This window comes from Rosa chinensis, chromosome 5 (assembly GCF_002994745.2).
Source record: "Rosa chinensis cultivar Old Blush chromosome 5, RchiOBHm-V2, whole genome shotgun sequence".
Classification (NCBI taxonomy): Eukaryota; Viridiplantae; Streptophyta; class Magnoliopsida; order Rosales; family Rosaceae; genus Rosa; species Rosa chinensis.
Window position 1 is genome coordinate 19,162,668 of NC_037092.1, and position 12,156 is coordinate 19,174,823.

Consider the following 12,156-nt stretch of genomic DNA (forward strand, 5'->3'; position numbering starts at 1 on the left):
CGGGGGTGCCGAGAAGGCGTGAGTGGGAAGCTCGGGGGTGCCGGGAAGGTGTGAGTGGGAAGCTCGGGGGCGCCATGAAGGAGTGAGCGGGAAGCTCGGGGGTGCCGGGAAGGCGTGAGCGGAAAGCTCGGGGTGACGTGAGGGCATGAGTGGGAAGCTCGGGGGTGCCGTGAGGGCGTGAGTGGGAAGCTCGGGGTTGCAGGGAAGGCATGAGAGGGAAGTTATGGGTTGCCGCGGAAGAGTGAGCGGAAGCTCGGGGTTGCCGAGAAGGCGTGAGCTGAAGCTCGTGAGGGGGAAACTCGGGGGTGCTGCGAAGGCGTGAGTTGAAGCTCGTGAGTGAAATCGCTGAACACTTGAAATCTGAGTTTTAAGGATCTTGGGAGAACATGATTATGTCTTTGTTTGGAACTTGAGCATCGTGTTGATGGATGCTTAGGCATTTTGACAAGGTCAAGCCTTCAAGCACACCCATGATCATCCGTAGTTTTGATCCTAAAAATAGTCATCTTCGTCCGCATCATTCAGACGAAGATGTGCCAGAGGCAGAAGTGCCATACTTAAGTACAATAGACGCATTATTGTACTTACCCCAATGCACAAGATCGGGCATCTCATTTGTAGTGAACTTGCTAGCTAGACATAGCTCTGCTCCCCTGCGCCAACGCGATGCCATTAGACTAGTGATATAGGCTTGTTCTATCCCTAATAGAAAGATGATGGATTCAGACCCATCACACACCAGAAACACTGCCAACACTGGCCTGCGTTCTCTATCCCCATCCCAAAACAACATTGGCATTTTGGAAGGTTTTGTTGATGTTGGGTATCTCTCTGACCCACACAAAGGTCATTGCCAAACTAGTTAAGTGTTTACCATGGGTAAGACCGCGACATCTTAGAGGTCTGCAAAACAGACCCTAGTCGCTATATGTTCGAACCATGCAGAGAATATTGCTCTTTCCCGAAGCAATTCGGGAATGCATATGGATTGGATCCATAATTACATATGTTCGAAGTAATTGTGGTTTGAAATCTACCACAGACGAGCCTACGAGTATTTATGAGGATAATGCTGCTTGCTTTGAATAAATAAGGAGAGACTACATCAAAGACGACAACACCAAGTATAATTAGCAATAATAGACTCTCCTTAAGATCAAAGTGAACTAGGTTCGATTTGAGGACATTGTGGCAGACTTGTTCACTAAGTCATTGCCTAAATCCACTTTTGAAAAACATGTTGGTAGCATTGTTTGCGGAAGTTTTGAACTCCCATGATCGTAGTCATCAAGGGGAGATGCAGACATTAGGGGCAGATGTCTACATGTTTGGTTTCGAAACGTGAAGGGTGTGTTGTGCTCTTTTTCGCTTCCTTTTCGACTGAGGTTATTTTTGTCCCACTGGATTTTTGTTACTTGGCAAGATTTTTAATGAGGCAACGAGAGGAGCACCATATTTGGGCACACAAGGGGGAGTGTTCAAGTATATCCAGAATATGTGTCTGGCCCAAACTCTAGGTTACTTGTGCAAGTTGTAATGGGGTTTATGTTAGAGATATTCTCGGAGATATTCGTAGATATCCAATCATTGTACGATTATGTTTCCATGTACAACTCTGATTCTATGCTTGTAATGCTCTATATAAAGATGCCTCTATTATCAATGAAAACACGACTCAATTCTCTCCCAATTTCAGTTTTCCTAAAACAATTATCTCATTATTCTTTCAAATACATTTTAATTATCAACTTTTAATTCTTTACTTTATTTGGACCATCATACTTTTGAAAAATATTCAGACTTCTATCACAACTATGTGTTTGTTTGTTTGTTTGAGTTTCTATCATTGTGAAGCAGAATTCTATCAGAATTATTTGCTACTTAAGGTTAAGGACAACCTAAGGAAGACCAGGAACACAAATTAACGTCAATGGAGTGCTACATAGAATCTTTTGTGGTCTCCTTTTACCAAAAAGAGACGACAAAATTGAAAAGCTAGATTCTACAGTCAAGAATAGGGGAAGGGATTGACATTCTAAGAGCAGGTAATTAACCTAAAACTTCATACACCATTAAAGGATTCTTCTTTTTGGTGGACATTTTATATTAGATCGTTTGTGAAATTGTGAGATCTATTTTTCCATCATATATCGACATCTCGATCATTTAGGTTTTAGGTCTCCATATCACTTAGGCAAATTTTTAGTTGAAGTGAAAATTTTCATTCATAATCTTGATACACCATTATGAACTTAAATGACTCAAGTTGGACATATTTGGTTCGCTCATTGATTTGATTTAGTTTACTAATTTGGCTGAAAATTTGCATAAGTGATCTACTCATAAATATTTTTAAATTGAACGAATTGGATATGATTGAAAATTAGGTCGTACAAACAATCTCTTAAAATAGACAAAAGAAACAAAAAAGTAAAAAAACCGCCTTTCCAAGTTCATTGCATGGGTGTTCAAAGATATTTTCTTCCTTTGGATTTTCACTTTCAAAGTTCCAATCTGGATAAAGTTGTGCTGGGTGCCCTCAGGCAAAACAGTATCATATCCGATCCGATTCTAAATTCTTCCCTTACATATTATATCTCAATATGGATCCTTGACTGAGGAGTAATCAGAATGCGTTCAATCGTACTTGTCATCACACCAAACATATTAAAAACGTGTTTGGCGCGGGAAGCCTTTAGGCTAGTTTTGCCTAATCCGGCAATCTTCAAAGTGAGAAGAAGGGTTTAAGTGAACGTTGAAAAGATGAAATCTTTAACTTTCAGTCTTTCAAATTCACTCCAACCCTTCTTTTCTCCCTGTTCTTTTTTCCTCCACCCTCAAAATCCTACCACTGTACTGCTAGCTAATGAGTTCGTTGCGGTTTCAGTTACCTAATAGGTATGCTATGTCTGTAATTTGAATGTTTCTACTTTGCATCTTCCATTTGTGGATAGTCTCCCTATAAATCTATATTTACAATTTTGTCTGTATTTTAATGCCTATTTCTGTATAAGCAATAAATTTGATGTACAAAATGTGTCAGTGTTATTTGTTAGTTGTTTTCGTCAGTCTAAAATATAAGACATGGTGGAATGGCATAATATATTGCTGTTGGAACACTCTCTGCATAAATTGTCTCTGATATATGGCTCAAACATTGTATTTCTGAATCGGGTGGTGGGCGTATAATTCCCAGTAGTGTCAACTGTGTAATTATATTTGATTTCAGCTAGGATTAGTGGATAACCCCATTTTTCATTAAACAGTGTGAACTATTGGTGGGATAAATAATTAGGTTGATGAGGTACTTGATAGCGAAATTGAAATGCAAAGGTTTCTAAGGGGGGCGCCTGCAGATTTTTTTCAGGGTTTTGGTGGCCTTTGCACCCTATTTGACCTTTTGTTTGTTTGATCAAGATATTGTGCATGATTTTTAAATTCCTAATAGTTATAATTAGCTTATCAAGCTACAACCTGCAAAATATTTTATATCAATGTATTGTTCAAGTTTCTTCCCCTGCATAAGTTTTCATCACTTTGATGCAAGTAATTAGTATATTATGGTTGATGGTCATTAATTGCAATATTATTTGCAGTCTCAACTTGTTCTTCATCATTTTTGCAATCTTATGGCCTTATCATGAGGCAGCAAGGGACACACTCAAACCAGGGGACACTCTCAATTCATCAAGTTCCTTAGTTTCTGCAAAGGGAAAGTTCACTTTCGGTTTCTATGTAAATGATGAAAATTCCAACTCCAGCTACCTAGCTACATGGCAGACGGGAAGCAGAAATCACGCTTGGATTGCCAACCCATACACACCACTATCATACCCTTCTGGAGTTCTGACATTGGACATGAATAAAACATTAAAAATTATGCACATCCTGTGGTTCTTTTCCGGGCTTCTGAAACTAACAGTGATCACAGTACTAGTAGTGTTGTGGCTACTCTGTTGGATTCTGGAAATTTTATTGTGCAAGAACTGAACTCTGATGGAACAATGAAGCAGGTACTGTGGCAAAGTTTTGATTATCCTACAGACACCCTTTTGCCAGGCATGAAAGTAGGAGTTAACCATAAAAATGGCCACATTTGGTTGGTTTCAGCATGGTCAGGTGTGAACCAACCAGCACCAGGGCCTTTCACCCTTGATTGGGACCCAAATGGACGTGAACTGAAAATAAAGCGACGTGCGGTGGTTTATTGGACCAGTGGAATCTTTAGAGATGGGCAATTCGAATTTATGAAACCTTATGATGAATTGGATACTCTCAGGTATAAGTTTAGCATTGTTTCGAATGAGAATGAAGACTACTTCACTTACGCTAGTGCTAGTGTCAATCAAAGTTATGGACCACAATGGGTGCTAAACATCTTTGGGCGACTCCTTGATTTAAATGGAAATGTTATTGCACCAGCAGATCAATGTTATGGCTTTAACACCGATGGAGGGTGCCAGAGACGGGACTATCCCAGTTGCAGGCATATTGGTTACACATTTGTTGAAAAGAATGGTTTCTTCAGATCACTCACATCCAATATGACAACGAAGCATGATTCAAATACAAGTCTCACCCTTAGTGATTGTAAGGCAGCTTGTTGGGAGGATTGTGACTGTCTTGGATTCATGTTTCTCTTCGATAATCAGACTGGATGCAAATTTTGGGTTGGAAACTGGACCTTTACTTCACGTGACCTCTTTGGTTATACAAATCCAAGCGTTTTTGTCCTATCTGGATTATTTCGCAATGGCAAGTCTTATAATCTGTAACTTTTTTGGTTAGAATATGTCGACTAGTTTTCTATTCACACAAACTTCTCATGTGTCAACAAGAAACAATACACTTATTGTGTTTTATGCGGCATTGCTGTTATGTAGGATACTCAAGTAAATCACATGTTTCTCCCCCAGATTTGTTAGTAACTTGTTATCACTAAGTGCCGATACAACCAACGAAGACTCAGATACTAACAGTTGGATATGGATTGGTACTTCCATTGCTACTGCTCTGTTAGTAATGGTGCTTTCCATCTTGTGTTATCTCCTAAGAAGAAGAAAATCCCTCCTTTCAGGTAAATTCCTTAAATAACCTGATCCCTTTGAATATGGTATTAGACAGAATTTCACATTTTCGACATTGTAGTCACAAATATAAATTTAATTTTAGCATTTACATTAATTTAAATAGGGAAATGCCCGCAAAAGATTGAGAATGACTTGCCAGATTTGGAGCAATCTGATAAATCGCTTGATGCTGAGGGGCTTCCTAATGAAGGAAAGATGGGACATAATGATTTAAGTGCATATACTTATGCATCCGTCTTGGCTGCTACAAACAACTTTTCTGATGAAAACAAACTTGGAGAGGGGGGATTTGGACCTGTTTATAGGGTAAGGGCTTATATAATAAAATGTTTTCATTATTAATAGTTTCTGTAGTGAGATATTGTGAAACAATTCTTCAGGGGAAGTCGGCGACAGGAAGAGACCTAGCTGTGAAGAGACTTTCTAGATGTTCAGGGCAAGGATCATTAGAGTTTAAGAATGAATTGATGCTAATATCTGAACTCCAACATACGAACCTTGTTCAACTTCTGGGATTTTGCATTCATGGGGAAGAGAGGATGTTGATATATGAGTATATGCCAAACAAAAGCTTGGACTTCTTCTTATTCGGTTTGCATCACTATCACTTGAATCTTAATGTTACATTTCATTTGGTCTAGAAAAGTTTGTAGTGTCTTTTTATTAATTGTCAAAATTTATAAATTATTGATCTCATTTAACTTCATATATTGGACAGATTCAACCAGAGGGATGCTATTAGATTGGAATAAGCGTTTCAGTATAATAGAAGGAATAGCTCAAGGATTGCTTTATTTGCACAAATACTCCAGAGTGAGGGTAATTCATAGAGATCTAAAAGCTAGTAACATACTACTTGATGAAAACATGATTCCCAGAATATCTGACTTTGGTGTGGCAAGGATTTTCATGCATGATGAACCAGAAGCAAACACTAATAGGGTTGTTGGTACACAGTAAGTGAACATGCATGCCCATACTACTACTTTTGGATTTTGTTGATGAAGATGTATTTATATATAATATGTTCTAAGGAATATTCTTTTTTCATTTGGAACAGTGGTTACATGTCTCCTGAGTATGCCATGGAAGGAATTTTCTCGACAAAATCTGATGTCTACAGTTTTGGTGTGCTAATGCTTGAAATCATAAGTGGAAGGAAAAGCAGTAGTTTCAACGATAATGATCACGTGTTGAATATAGTAGGATATGTATGTACTACAAATTTCTGCAGTTTTGATTACATTCGATCATTGTGATATCCTAAATGGTCCATTTAATCTTGTTTCAGGCATGGGAGTTGTGGAAACAAGGTCTTGGGTTACAATTAATGGATCCAACACTGTGCAGCTCATATATTGAAGATCAACTGTTGAGATGCTTCCATGTTGGTCTGCTTTGCGTGGAAGAAAAGGCAGTTGATCGGCCCACCATGTCTGATGTCATATCTATGCTAACAAATGAAGGCATGTCACTACCTGCACCTACAAAACCAGCATTTTGTGCGGGAAGAAAAGTCCTTGGGGATGGTAAAGATGGAAATCGATCAGAATCAGTAAATGATATATCGCATTATGAATTTGAGGGACTTTAAGGATTCCAATATATGCGTTGTGTATCAATTTGATTGTTGCTCCCGGTTTGAGCTTTCACCCTATGTTCTCTACGTACCCATCTTCTGTACTTGCAAAGCATAATTTCTACGTTGTTATTTTTATAAATATGTCACTGTGATTTGTAGGTAAGGATGAATGGTTCATTAGATGTAATGTGAGGAGCCAAACTGGATTTTCTTTCTAACGTTAGGGGGCCAAATTCCATACAATCTATGTAAGAACATATTATTAATGGTAGTCTGAAAAGCATAGCATGTTATCTTTGACAAGAAATTACTTTTTTTTTCCCTTAACAGACAGAATTACTTTGGAGAGTTGTATGTTTCAGTTTATGTTTTCATCATTTGGAGAAAGTAGGTGCCTTGTGCCCATCCATGGCTAGCAGTACTTTTTTTACCAATATTATCAGTTTTATTGAATGAAGTGTTCTTGTTTCTACTAAAAAATAAAATAAATGACATTCATGGCTAGCAGTAGCTGCCTGGCCTTACTCTTCTTTCCAACTTGTGGACTTACTCATGCTGCAAGCAGAGATATACCGAAACCAGCGATACGCTCAATTCCTTAAGCAGCAAACTCCTTAGTTTCTGAAACAGGGAAAGTTCAGTTTGGGGTTCTTTGAAGATGGGAACTCGAAATCCAGCTATCTAGCAATCTACCGCACAAAAACTGGAAATTCAATAGATTATGCATGAATTTCCAACCGAAACACTCCCATTTTATATCCAACAGGAGTTCGTACCTTAGACAAGATCGAACAACACATTGAAACAGAATGATGGTGATCCTCTGCTTCTTTACTCTGCTTCCTAAAGTACTACCAGTAATTCCAATATTGTTGCTACACATTTAGATTCTGGCAACTTCATCCTACAACAACTTTACTCCGATGAATCAACGAAGAGGGTGTTGTGGCAAAGTTATGCTTATCCTGGAAACCCTTTTAACAGTAAGAAGATGCAGGACTAGAGGTAATGGATCAAACACTAGGCGATTTATGCAGTAAGGATCAATTGCTAAGATGCTTCCATAGTTCCACGTTGGTCTACTATATTTTGAAAAAATGCAGGTGATTGGCCAACCCTATCCGAGGTGAAATAAATCCCTGCATGTATCTTGTAGGGTTAGTCGGGCTAAATGTCCGTGCCTGCACTCTTAGTGCCTTGTCTGGCCTAGGTGAGGAGGCGATCCATTGTTAAATGGTCGCAACCTCCTAGCGGCAGAATGAAACTAAGTGTCGTTGGATTTATTTTCCGGCGGCAACATAGTAGGAAAGCTGTGATTTTAGTAATTATGCTTCGTTGTAATCGAGTTATCTTTCTGGTGTGATTTTAGTAATTATGCTTCGTTGGGGTTTTGATGCAGGGATTCAGCAAGCTCCTTAGTTTCTGCTTAATGTGAAGACGCTTCTTTTTTTTTCGAGATTTTTTGTTGAAATTGGCTAAAATCTCGTTTTACATCAGTCTCCTCCACTTGAAAAGAACTCAACCTCGAGTTCCTCTTGCATGCAGTTCGATCATTTGTAGGAATAAAACATGATAAGCCATCAACTTCAATATTCTCGAAATTAAAAGGTATCACCATGAATCCAATACCGTAGACAAGGTTAGAATAAGCATCTTGAAACTTGATCTCCTCCACTTCAAAAGGAATGTGCAATGACTTCTCCTTGGGTAGATCTTGAACACAATTATGCATGCATGACATGGATATCGATGTGATGAATGAATTAGCTTCCTTGTCCTTAATGAGTTTCTCTTCAATCTTCAAAGTGGCTTCTTCATGTTTCTTTTCACATACCTCAGGATGATCATTCTTGATGTTCTTCCTTCCAGGCTTGATTTTAATTTTGTGCGACTCCCACCTAAATAAATGTGTTGTCTTTGCAATAACCACCTTTGACGCTTTCATGCCATGGTCTTCCAAAAAGCACATTAGTGTCGTCCATGTCAATCACATGACAAGTAATCTCTTCTTTATAAAATTTTCCCATAGAGACAGGAACTTCACAAACCTCTGTTACTTGTGCATATTCATCCTCCCCAGGAATCCAGTATGGATCATTCAGCTTCACTATAGGTAATTGAAAATAATCCACAACTTTACTTGCTTCAAAGTTCTCTCGTAGACCACTATCAAGTATTATCGAGCATACCTTGTCTTTGATGATACATGTAGTTTGGAAGTCGTCGTAATCCGGCGTTGTGAATATCCAACGTTCCATGTTTATTCTTCTTCTTTTTTTGTTTTTTTTGTTTTTTGGATTGATGAGGTTGTCCTAGGGCGAATCCCTTGGCATGTTCCTCTTCAACAAAACTTTCTTTGATAGATACCCTATGACCAGCGTCGTTGAGGTTGGTGGTAGTGAACTTCTCCCTTGGATCGTCGTTTGCTAAGGAGCGGGCGATACCCGCTCTGATACCAAATGATGTGGGAAGCGTGAACACGATAGCAAGAAGCTCTGTCAAGCGTCGAAAGCCTTATGAGATTAGCTAGAATCCACTAGCAATTATAGACACAGCCGTAAGAAACAGAGAGAAACTTCTCTAATATTTGGTTTTTTTATTGATAACTTGAATGAAAATTACAATCTAAGAGGTGCCTTATATGTGACACATAACATAAACCTAATACAACTAGAAAACATAAAGAACAATTTATTGTAGACTAAAACTAGGAAACCTAATTAAATAAAAATCGGAAGTAGAATCCTAGATACTAAAGAATATTACGCTTGGAATCTCAATCAAGATTTTGCTCGAGAATCCCGATATATCCAAAACTGCAATTTATGATTAACTCCATCATTAAGAAGCCTATTTGAATACCAATTTTCAATATTCAAATTACTCTGGTGTATTGTATATGGAATTAGTGGAACTTTTAAAGAAATCTATGGAATTTAAAAGTTTAAGTGTATTCAATATAGACTTGTAGCAGTCCATGAAAGTCTTGAGGTATTCAATTAGAATTTTTAAAGACTTCATGAATTCCACAAAAATCTAGGGGTATTCAATTAGGACTTTTAAAAATGAATAAAAGTACAGAGGTATTCAAAATATCATTCTTACTTATGGAATTAGAAAATCACGGATAATCATGGACTTTGTAGTGTTAACTATACATACCAAACTCCAGTAATTTTTCAACCTCCAGACCAAAGATTTGAAAAAGTCTATCAAAGTTCCCTCTTTAAAAAAAAAAAAAAATCTATCAAAGTTCTTCTCTCTTTCTTGATTTTTTGTCTTTTCTCTAATTTTTTATGATATCAACGTTTTTTGATACTCAAGATGTTCATTGTAGTTGTTGAATGTGATTTTTGTTTTGTTTTTCAATTGTGATACTTCGAACCCTAATAGTAATAAAAATGATTTATGAAACCCTAAAACCCAAATATTGTGGTCTACCCCTAAAACATTGAACAGTGTTGCTATGGCATACTAAATTTTATCTGATTAATTATTCTCATCAATTTGAATTTATATTATAGTTCAAAGAAAGGTTGAACAATTGAATTTCAATTGATTGATTATAGATCAAGACATTGACCAATATTGTTATGATATATATTAATCGTCGAAAACAAAATTGATGAGAATAATTAACCATAAACATCAAGTGATCTATATTGTATCTTTATGTTGTTGGGAGATTAGGAATGAGAACAAACTAGCTAGCGGAGTAACAAACATTCATTTGAGTCAATTTCTATTAGAAGATACTTGAGTATTGAAGAGGCAACGAGTTATTATCTTGTTTTGCGTTTGGGCTGCATTAATTTTGTTTTATTATTTTTTTTTTTATATTTTGTGCATGCTAGGAAATCTGTAGAAGTCATTCATAACAAAGTATATATATTTTCATGAATCAATAAAAGTCTGTTGCTGAAATAAATGGTTTTAAGAAATCAATAATAGTCTATGAGACTTTTTAAAGAGTCTGTGGACTTTTGTGCATGTTAGGAAAGAGTGTATGAGACTTTTTAAAGAGTCTATGAGACTTTTGTGCATGCTAGGAAATATGTAGAAGTCATTCATAATAAAGTACATAGATTTTCATGAATCAATGAAAGTCCATTGCTGAAATCAATGGTTTTAAGAAATCAATAATAGTCTATGAGACTTTTTAAAGAGTTTGTGGACTTTTCAAAAAGTCTGTCATTTAAAAAAAGTCTACACAAATCCAAATACAATACACCCCCCATAATGTGAAGACGCTTCTTTCTTTTCGAGATTTTTTGTTAAAATTGACTAAAATCTCATCCTGCATCAAAATTTGCTTCCCTAAACACATGGTTAAAACTAATAGTTGAAAAACTAGTAGCAAGCTTCCTTAGGTCTTGAATTAGCTTTGCAATTCTCTAGGGTAGGTGTATATGGCCATTCACAGCATCAATAACCATCCTTGAGTCGCCTTCAGCTTGTAGATGAGTATATCCATGCTGCTTTGCTGCAACTAAGACATTTCTTAAAGCCATAGCTTTAGTTACCAGAATTGTGATGCAACCAAATCCTCAACGGTTTTCCAGTTGAGTCTTTAGTAAGAAAACCCCCAGCCGTGAAGTTTTGCATTCTAGATCCATTAAAGTTTAATTTAACAAAATTTTAGGGGCAGCGGGGCTCGCCGGGGGGGGGGGGGAGGGGAGAGGTCCGTGCAATCGTGGTTGGAGGGTTAGGAATACCCCTTAACTCAACATTCTGTATATTAGATTACCAAAAAAAAAATTCTATATATTAGCATTCATGTCATTTAGAGTACCAGTAGAAGCTGCCACAACTTCATTTAGGGGTCATCATTTGGCCCTTCGGTCCTAAGCCCACCCCAATCCCGCCCTTTCTAATATAGGGTAAGGTACGGGCCATGAAAATGAAACCCGGTCCGGCCCGTTTGAGCCCGTTAGGGCCAAACCCGGGCCGGCCCTTTAAGCCCGCCCGAATAAGCCCTAATAATTTTATTTTTAATTTTTTTTAAATTATGTTTCTCTTTTTTCTATAATATGCAATTTATTTCTTTCTTTATAATTGATTTCGTAAGCGTTGTGTCTTTAATTTATATTTTCTTTGTTACACAACAATTAATATTGGGAGATTTAGAGAGATAGTTAATTGAATATAATCACCTTAACTAACCTATTAATAAATGTTATAAGTTAATTCCTATAAATATATATATATATATATATATATATATTAAATATGATCAATAAAAAACAATGAGTCTTGTACTCTTACTTATATAACCATTGAGCTAGATTTTGAGAAGAAAAGAATAATATATATATTTGTTTGTTAAACAAAATAAGGCCATTTTCGGCCCATTTCGACCATGTTTAGCCCTATTCGGAAGGTCTGCCAGACCCGACCCTTTCTGCCCTAGAGGATTGGGCTTTTCGAGAGGATAATGATTAGCATATTTAAGCCCCAGTCCTAAATTTTGTTGACTTTGACTAG

General features: G+C 37.2%; 2 protein-coding genes across 2 annotated transcripts; both read left to right on the plus strand.

Moving 5' to 3' along the window:
• Window positions 1-3,866: 3,866 nt before the first annotated feature.
• LOC121049163 (G-type lectin S-receptor-like serine/threonine-protein kinase CES101) lies at window positions 3,867-5,017 on the plus strand (the record flags this gene model as incomplete). Its single annotated transcript, XM_040505752.1, has 2 exons — window positions 3,867-4,755; window positions 4,884-5,017. Coding segments are annotated over 2 exons (948 nt in total), but the record flags the coding sequence as incomplete, so codon positions are not given.
• LOC112203358 (G-type lectin S-receptor-like serine/threonine-protein kinase At1g11330) lies at window positions 4,946-6,967 on the plus strand. Its single transcript, XM_024344337.2, has 6 exons — window positions 4,946-5,077; window positions 5,194-5,396; window positions 5,471-5,681; window positions 5,809-6,046; window positions 6,151-6,301; window positions 6,382-6,967. Exons 1-6 carry the CDS (start codon window positions 5,023-5,025, stop codon window positions 6,682-6,684), a joined length of 1,161 nt encoding a protein of 386 aa, XP_024200105.2. The 5' UTR covers window positions 4,946-5,022; the 3' UTR covers window positions 6,685-6,967.
• The last annotated feature ends 5,189 nt before the right edge of the window (window positions 6,968-12,156 follow it).

What these genes read in the sequence shown, in the direction of transcription:
- LOC112203358 (XM_024344337.2), top strand. Translation starts at nt 5,023, where the DNA reads ATGGTGCTTTCCATCTTGTGTTATCTCCTAAGAAGAAGAAAATCCCTC. An exon ending in AAGAAAATCCCTCCTTTCAG is followed by an intron (nt 5,078 to 5,193) that starts GTAAATTCCTTA and finishes TAATTTAAATAG; the next exon opens with GGAAATGCCCGCAAAAGATT. An exon ending in GATTTGGACCTGTTTATAGG is followed by an intron (nt 5,397 to 5,470) that starts GTAAGGGCTTAT and finishes ACAATTCTTCAG; the next exon opens with GGGAAGTCGGCGACAGGAAG.